General features: G+C 35.1%; 2 protein-coding genes across 5 annotated transcripts; both read right to left on the bottom strand.

The window, feature by feature from the left end:
* Nucleotides 1-241: 241 nt before the first annotated feature.
* On the bottom strand, nt 242-2193 carry LOC137811654 (XRI1-like protein). The gene is made up of 5 exons (XM_068613462.1): nt 1869-2193; nt 1590-1759; nt 1387-1480; nt 971-1135; nt 242-705 (listed from the first exon to the last, which is right to left on the bottom strand). Exons 1-5 carry the CDS (start codon nt 1981-1983, stop codon nt 425-427), a joined length of 825 nt encoding a protein of 274 aa, XP_068469563.1. The 5' UTR covers nt 1984-2193; the 3' UTR covers nt 242-424.
* A 2321-nt stretch (nt 2194-4514) lies between these two features.
* ASHR2 (ASH1-related protein 2) lies at nt 4515-8611 on the bottom strand. Of its 4 annotated transcripts, none has more exons than XM_068613463.2 (4): nt 8557-8611; nt 8386-8451; nt 5753-7241; nt 4515-4786 (listed from the first exon to the last, which is right to left on the bottom strand). In XM_068613463.2, exon 3 carries the CDS (start codon nt 7018-7020, stop codon nt 5773-5775), a length of 1248 nt encoding a protein of 415 aa, XP_068469564.1. In that variant the 5' UTR covers nt 7021-7241; nt 8386-8451; nt 8557-8611; the 3' UTR covers nt 4515-4786; nt 5753-5772. The 4 variants fall into 4 exon arrangements, with proteins under 4 accessions (XP_068469564.1, XP_068469567.1, XP_068469566.1 ...); XM_068613465.2 differs by lacking the exon at nt 4515-4786 and adding an exon at nt 5453-5662; XM_090298709.1 differs by lacking the exon at nt 4515-4786 and having other exon boundaries at nt 5453-7241.
* Nucleotides 8612-8831: the final 220 nt, after the last annotated feature.

Below are 8831 nucleotides of genomic sequence, written 5' to 3'. Positions count from 1 at the left end.
AATATACAAAGACACACATATCCTTCCAAGGATGCAGAAACAATGGCATCTACTGTTGTGTCTTTGTCAAAGATCAAAAGTGTTAACCAGTGGCAGAAAACCTTAATTTCATTGTGCTGTTTTTTCCTCCCCTCTTCTGTTGTATATTGTTTTTATATTATTATTATCATTGAGTAGTAGCTAGGACAGCACTCAAATCAAATAATTGTTAGGTTTGGCCTGAATCTCTGAGAAGAACAGCTTTAACATAAGATTCAAGTATTATAAGGTGTATGCACATACATAGATATCGCTTTCCATCTTTACAATTGGAAGAAGGACTGATGAAAACAAAGCAAATCAGGCTCAAAAAGCTGCTTCAAGTAAAAGCTGGATAGGTGCTAGCCTAGCAAGCAAGCCATAACACAGCACAGCTCAATATTACTTAGCCTTTGGTTCTGATAATAGTGATTGTGCCTCTTCCCTGTGTGTGAATTGTAGTAAGGGCCACCACTGCTTTCCCTGAAAGGCCTGGACCCTCTGCGGACACGCATGGCCGACATGCAAAGTCCCCAACTGGATGCCTCACTGGCCTTGTGGGAGGCATTAGGATCCTCTCATTTATGTCATTTAATGTCACATCACCTTCCCTACCTCCTGGCTTCACCATTGCAAATGGATACACCACTCTTGTTACCACCTTTTTGTTCCCCATTTCATCACTGCCTGTTCATATATATTGTAAAACCATACAATACAATAAGCATTTATTCATGTTTTAATACAAACAAATACATATTAAGACAAAACTTGGATACACTTGGAGTTTTGTATCTGTAATATATGTTGACCTTTAAAGCAAACTTCTATTACTCATAAATAAAACTCCAAATCTGATAGAAGGAAAACACCAAAAAACAACTATGTAAGTTTTTCCCTTTCCTTATATATTATAATAGTTAGAAGAGAAGAGAAAAGGAGAATATAGTACCTGTTGGGGCTACTGTGGGGTCTGTGGTTTTGCATGTCACCGGTTGTTTGTATGAAGATGAGGATGAATTTAAAGATTCAGAGGCTGATATTGTCTCTTCCGGTGTTTTAGAATCTGCAAGAAGAATGTTTGCTTCCTCGCTCCTTGATGTGCTTATAAGCTCATCTACAATACATCAGAAATGTCACATTAAAAAAAGAGTACCAGTAACAGCACAATCATCACCAATTATCAACACATTTTTCCTCTTTTTATTATTTTTCTCTGGGACCCCTCTTCTCAATAACTTAGTTACAAAGGTAACAACATTATATATAGTGTTCAGTGTTTTGTTTGGAATAATAGCATTTTGAACCAAATTGACCCTATCATTAAGAGCTCGTGTAACAATCAGTACATATATGACATGCATATACCTGAAAATCCACAAAACCTTTCTATCTGGTTCATGCAGTAGAAGTTGAAGTTCTCTACTGGTTGGTGCCATAAGGGGTTGAAGTTCCAGAAATTCTGAAGTGAAGAAAACATTATATATATTCAGTCTCACCCAAGAACAAGAGAAACTCAAACTGATCTGAAGAGAAATTGAAACAAAGAGTGTATATGGTTAATTCTATACCTGCTCAAGGTCATCAATGAAACTCTTGCTATGTTCATCAGTAGTACATGGCAGCAAGCGTCTACGTTTGGAACGTTCACATGATTCAATCAAAGCATCTTCGAGATACCCAGTTGAGAAATCAGAGTGTTGAGGTGAGAGTGATGGTGTACTTCCCTCCATAGCTTCCACTGCATATTGAATATCATCAATCATTGCATTGCAACACTTAGCTAGTTATAAGCATTAATATCGTTATCCAAGAAGGTAGCAATATAAAGAGAAAGAAAAGTATAGTACTTAAAGACAATTTGTCCGCGTTGAGAACTCCAAGGTTGTGATAATCCCAACCTAGGGAAGAACCACAGAGGCTAGTAGAGGTAGCAGTGTAAGCTAGGGAATGAAAATTGTTCATTTTGCTACAAGGTATACTACACAGTGTGACTTGGTGGCAACAAAAAATGATGAGAAGGGTCTATTTATGTACAAGTTATGGAAGAAAACAGAAAAGCATGGATGAGTTTAAGAAAGAGTTAGGAATAGTAGTAGTATGAGTCAGTCAACGCAGGCTAAGGAGAAAAGTGGATGTTCCTTGGGATTCTGAAAATGTGTTTGTGTTCACTTTAGTTTTTTAAAATTTATTTCCTTGGTTATATATGTGGGGGACTAAATAATTACAAAGGTTATCATATTGTGCTTCTGCTCTTAAATGTAAAGCAAGGGTGTGGAAAAGACATGCTCCCAAAGAGACATAATTCAAATTTCAGCTTTTCCTTTTGTGTTTTTCTTCCTGGACCCTTTGTATAGTATGGTTACCAACCGTTTCTCCAATGGGGCATTTCTTTTTTCTTCTCTTGCACATTCTCTCACTCATTGTGGGGGTCATATCTTCCACCACATGGAAAATCAACTTGGTGGGTGTCATATAACAAAAGGGTCCCACCAGAGGGCATGCTGTTGAGGGGCCCAGGTAAGGTTAAAAGATGAGTTGAAGAAGATGAATTAAATCATGGGTTTGGTCTTAGGGACCACCTTTTTTTATCCCAGGGTTTGCTTGAATGGTTCAATATTGTGTGGAATTTTGTTGCACACAGACAGGCATTGTAGTTTGTGTGGATATTGATGGATGCACTCACAATCTAACAGAGCCTTTCTCTACTCACCATGTCTTTTTCTTCCTATTATTGTTACTTTTGATTGGTAAATAGGTTTGAATTCATAGACTTTGGATGCATAAATGAAACTGGAGTTCAATGTGAAACATCCATTAGCATTAACACCTCCTAAGACCAAGAACTAGGACCTGCATAAGTAGTACAAGGTAGGTACACAATTAAAAGTAAAATGTTTTGAGTCAGAGTGAAACATGTGGAGGAAATTTGAATTCATTCAAGTTTTAAAAAGTACAATGTCCATTTACAATCCCAGCAACTCTTTCCTGGGTACTATATCAACTTGAGTGTTAGATGAAACAGGCAAACAATTATTGTGTCCAAATATTTTACATAGTTCAGGCATTTATGGGAACCAGAAATTTACCCAATTGAATCCAAAGTGTTCAACAAAATTTTAATCTCACCATGGCCCTTTTAATTGCTTACTATTCAAAGGAAAAAGAAAGTAGAGGAATAATTTCTTTTAGGTACCAATCATCCCATTTTGCTTTAAAAATGTTAATTTAACATCGTGCAATAAAGAAAAAAAAAAGAAAGAGGAATCAAAATACATACCAAAGCCCTAAAAAGATAAATCGAGTGCTAGGACTTTGACGAGTAGTTACTCATCATCTCAATTTTAACGCTTTTCTTTTTCGCCAACTTCTTTGAATTATATATATATATATATATATATATATATATATATATATATAAAATTGCACCTCAATTTCATTTTTCTTTTTCAAAGAATGATTATGACGTAATATGGAGAGAGAAATTGCAAGTCAAAAATTTGGTACAGCTTAATCATGAGAAGCAAATATTTTCTTTTCATAAACCTCTACAGAAAAAAGGGTTTAAAGATCATGATTATTTTTTGAGTAAATTAATTTAAATTCACAGTTGATCTTAAAATTGGATTTACAAATTGAATCAGTTGAAGTAATGATATTTTTTTCCCATCTTCTTTGTTTTTGTATTAAAGATTAAGAGGTGTAATGAATCAGGTTCTCCACATATCTTTTTAGAAAAGAAAAAAACGAGAAGGAAAAAAAAAAGAATTTAACTTCTTTTAAAAAAAATTAAAATAAAAATTAGAATTTAAAATTTTAAAAAAACTTTTATAAATTAGTTAATGATTAATTTTAATTTAGAAAAAAAATTTGTTTTAATTTATTTTCTTAAACTTTTTTATAGAAGGAATTTATAGAGAAACTCTTCTAAGCGTAAACCATTGGATTAAGGGGGATTTAAGATTCAAGTGGCAAATTGGGTTTCTTTCACTAATCAAAACAAACTCATACAAGTTTCAAAGGAATGGCCACAAATTCTTAACTCTCCAAACCCTTTGATTAAACTAAAATTATAAGGCCAACTTATCAATAAACGAGTTTTCCTTTAATTTTGCAAGTCTTGCAACGATATCTATTATAAAAAATTATAATCTTTCAAAGGAAAAAGAAATATACACAGTCCAAAAACTTCACCAAAGACTTGTGTAACCAATGTTTTCAAGAATTTAAGTTTTAAAATAGAAATATTCACCTTCTGCATAAATATATTTTTATACCAGACATGTTCACATCTTTCTTTTAGTTTCTGATAAAAAAAATCTTTTCTTTTGCCACCTGAAAAATATTTAATTTTATATTTCAATCCGAAAAAGTTCTCACACTACATGGTCCTTAAAATATTCAGATTTTTCTTTTAATCTCTGAAATGTTATCAGATTTTTCTTTTGATGTTAAAAACTTTGTATCAAAGGTTTTCATTAGCTTAGCGCCAAGCATTATGCTCTTGCAAGAGACTTTTATCATCAAACAGAAGTACATTTCAAAAACTAAGATGCTAATATTTTGCCGGCAATTCCAAATCGGAATTTGTATAAAGTAACAAACCACATCATAGAACATACTATTGTACTCTTCAAAACAAAACACAAAAGTCACATTTGATTCCTGAGTAAGCATTGGTCTACTCGTTCAGTGCAACTCCCGCAAAATCTAGGAAGAATTCCCTTCATCTACATGCAAAAAGCAACAATACCTACAAGACATTAATCTTGTAAAAAAAAGGCACAATCCAATGAGAGAAAGTTGTGTACATTCTGTGCGTAGTTGTTCCGAAAAAAAGTAATGGAACACCGATTAAATTCAAAAGAACGATACACTATAAATAATAGAAAAATATAAAAGTTTCTAACAGGGTAACAAGTCGTGTCTTTTAAAAATTCTAAAGAAAAGAATCTATAGAAGCTTGATAAACAAGCTCCGTACAAAAAGGGCGGAATAGAAGAGGAAAAATGACAACTTTTAATTTGAATTTCATATCAGTGACACGTTTGTTTTTCGATTGGAACAGTCTAAACCCCAGTTAAACTCAAGCTTATATTTTGGTCAGTTGAATTCAATTGGCATTTGTACTGTTCCAATTGAAAAAGAAAAATACCCCAAAAACTACTCACAACCAATTATTTAACATCAGGGTTATTTGTGATTGCATGTCATGGACTCCAATTCTCCATCATCACACATTATCAAAAGCTTTTCCTATTCATCCTTCCTTCCCTTACTCCGGTTAATGAACAATGTGGCATTATCTTTCAATCAAGACATAACTTGAACAGAGACTGAAGAATGATGGTTTGACGATAATTCAATATCATCTAAAACATCATCAAAATTACGAAAACATACTAGGTCGAACCAGAAATGAATAACAACAACGAAAAAAAAATTCAGTCTGACTCTGACTATCCATATGGCCAGAAAGACTAGTCAGTCTTTTTCCTTGGTAACCAATTACTTCAGATTTGTACCTTTTATCTATTACAATCATCATGCATTAAATGGCCTATGAATAAGGCTTCAGACTTTAAGACCAGGTTTCAATCTCCTAAACTAAGTTCTTCAATTGTAAATGGACAATCAATGTTTTCTAAAAGAAACCAGCGTTACTCAGTCACAAGTTTATGGATAGGACAGTATATGAGTGTGTGTGTGTGTGTGAGGAATGCAGGTTACTTACTAAAGTCACATGCTAGATGCTTAGTCCTCCACAAGACCTTCATCATTATCAAAGGTATCGTCACTCTTCAATTTGCCACAGACATTGCATTCCATGACATTGGATGGAGTATCGCCCTGTGGAGGTAATGGAGCTAATGTTCCCCAGCAATTCGTTCTATCACACATGTATTTTAAAAAGAAATATGCATGTGGGAAATCATTATTGTCTTCAAGGGCATGTTTGTCACTGTCTGACGCTTCCATAATTTCATATTGGTCCTCATCCATAGCTTCCTCTTCATCCTCAGCAACATTATCTTCAACACTATCATTATCTGACCAATTTGACTCCACATTACATCGATCACAATTACAGGAGAAGCCATAATCTTCAATCAATCTCTTTTGCCTACTAGAATAGTTTTCATTCACAGGGAAATAACTCAAGCAGATCTCCCTTCCTTGGGGAACATCATTAATCATCCTAATAATAAAGTCGGTATTATGGCCTTCTTCATGTGGATTGCTGTCCACATAATCAAATCTGCAGGCATTGGGAAGGCAATCATGGTTAAAAAAGGAAGCATAAGGGTAAATACCATAAGCTCTGACAGATCTCAGGTCGTCATCTGCAGAGAAGGGCTGCATTATTCCAAAGGCATTGAGCTTGTCCTTGACAAGAAGTGCACAAGTGAGTTCTAAAGAAAATCCATTCTGGGGACTAATGAGAGAAAGTGAGCAGAGAGATGAAATAAGAGGGTGTAGGAACTGGGCTGCGGCAATGGTGGTATCATCAGGAGAACCCTGGAGAGAAAGCATAATTTGGAAGTCTGAAGGGGAGATATTGGCATGATTGTAGGCAGCTACGAGAAAATTAGCCTGGACTTGGCACTCAAGGGGCTGTTCAAGCAGTAGAGAATTGGCTCTGAGACTAGATAACGCTTGACATACCCAAGAAGAATGGGAGGAGTTCAATGCCTTTGAAAGACAAGTTGAGCTGCAGAAGCGATGGTAGTGACAATTGGGGCACAAAACTGTGGATAATGAAGAATCTCCCTGTAAAATTGGAGGCAAGGTTCTGAAGCAGTGATCACAGAAACATGAAATTGAGGCAGAGGACGACAATGACAAAGACTGTCTGATCAAGGGCAAAGCTGAATACAGCAGAATGGGAGAGTCTTTTAGGACAATTTGACCGGCTTTAAGGGGCTGAGATGCAACCATTCCCCTCCCTCTTCCTTGTATTTCCTCCACCTTCAAAAGGGAACTCGGAGCAGCCAAAGACATTTTTAAGTATTTTCAAATTGCCAACTTCCAAAACTAAATAGGTAACCCTGGGCAGGCTGCACCTTTTTTGAATTTCCACAGTATCCCTGACAGCAATAAATTTGTTGGCTATATTTTCTTGCTTTCCGCTACTGAGATAAAAGATACCTTAAACTAATTGACCTTCCAGATTTTGTACAAACTATACAACAAGAACTCCGAGTGACTCAGCCAGAAAACAGCTGCAAGATGAACCATAATAAAATGGGGTGACAAAGGTTTCACAGTCAATTATCTGTCGTATGAAAGAATTGTGGTAAATTTTCAATAACATAATTTAGTAAATGTGCCTTTTCTTTTCATAAAGATCCAATCCTAATCAGTACATCACATTAAAAAGCCAGTAGCAGTACAGCTTATAACTAAATAAGTCATTAGGGAACTGCATTTGATCATAACGATAAAACCATCCAAATATTTTTTGATTTATCTGAGTACAACAGAAAATCTATTTTTTTAGTGATGCCATTTTCAGTGGATATGTTTCAGTTAGTCTAAATAACCAAGTACTATTTTCTTGTAAACTAGCAAAACATAAGAATTCATAAAATTCATTTCTATCACTCAGTGACCCAGATGAAATAAATACTGAGATTGATAGATGCATTTCTAGAGAAGAAATTATGATTGAAACCTTGACAGTTATTCTCATTTTTCAATAATCAATACAGCTCAAGGGGAGGATGCTTATGCAGCTTTCTTCTTCTGATTATATTGGGACTTCATAGGTGATGATATTTAAAAAGGGAGCATTTTGAACCAAAACTCTCATTACCTAAGCTTAACCTTCAGGTGATTTCTTTTATACCCAAAACCATAAACATAATCCAATTTAGAGTCAGAACAAACAACTTCTGCCCAATGGTTCTCCGGTTGTTAGAAGACAAACAAAGCACTTTCACAAACACAGACTTATCTCTAAACAAGGTCCATGTAGTTCATGAACTCAGATCAATTCAAAAATGAGATAATTACATCGAGCTCCTTGAGGTTACCACTTGTGATGAAACATTTATGTATAGGCAAAGAGGATAGAGGGATGGACCTAAAGAATTTCCTGGTTTTAATCTAACCATGCGAGAGCTAAATAGGACTGGTGAATGGGGCATTCAAACAGGACATCATTATCCAATAACTATAAATTGCTTCTTTTTCCTCAATACCTAGAAACAATGTGATGTTTGACAATTCTCAGTTGTTTGATTTGTAGGAAACAACCCTTGTTCAAAAAGTTCTGTATACTACGAAATTGAGATAAAAACAAAACGGAAAAACAGGAATTACAAATTATGCAAACAGAGCATAACGATGACGAATATAACTTACCCGTCACTCACAAACTTGGAGCAGCTTCCAAAACAAAAATCAATAAATAGTTGTTGGAAAATGAAACTGCACAGCACAACAATGAAGAAATAAAAGCGCCATTATTGCTATGATTATAGTGACCTTAAATCAAAGTAGCATTAGGTTAGAAATAGAAGGCATTTCACTCACCTCATTCACACCAAGATTTCAAGGAAGAAGAGCCATTGTTGCTATAAACCCTGCGGAAAGAGAAACAATTCATAAGCTTCACAAAGGGTTTTTTAGAGTGGGCCGGGCCCTTTCTTGTTCGAGGTTAATGCATGCACCTCTATAAATTTAAAAAGCTTTTGCTTCCTGCACCCCTCAATTCGAACCTGCACACCCACAAACTCTTGCAAAATTGGCTTTGCAAGTTTTATTTTAAACGTGGTTGCTCCATGGAAGGGTATAGGCTTTTGCTGGCT

Source organism: Phaseolus vulgaris, chromosome 2 (genome assembly GCF_051622355.1).
Source record: "Phaseolus vulgaris cultivar YP4 chromosome 2, ASM5162235v1, whole genome shotgun sequence".
Classification (NCBI taxonomy): Eukaryota; Viridiplantae; Streptophyta; class Magnoliopsida; order Fabales; family Fabaceae; genus Phaseolus; species Phaseolus vulgaris.
This window is presented reverse-complemented; position numbering and strand designations above follow the sequence as displayed.

Bases quoted from the DNA above. Each gene is read 5' to 3' on its own strand.
- LOC137811654 (XM_068613462.1), bottom strand. From the start codon at position 1,983: ATGAACAATTTTCATTCCCTAGCTTACACTGCTACCTCTACTAGCCTC. The intron at 1,136-1,386 runs GTATATGCATGT...GATGTATTGTAG, and splicing joins AAGGTTTTGTGGATTTTCAG to ATGAGCTTATAAGCACATCA. The intron at 706-970 runs GTACTATATTCT...ATATATGAACAG, and splicing joins CCCCACAGTAGCCCCAACAG to GCAGTGATGAAATGGGGAAC.
- ASHR2 (XM_068613463.2), bottom strand. From the start codon at position 7,020: ATGTCTTTGGCTGCTCCGAGTTCCCTTTTGAAGGTGGAGGAAATACAA.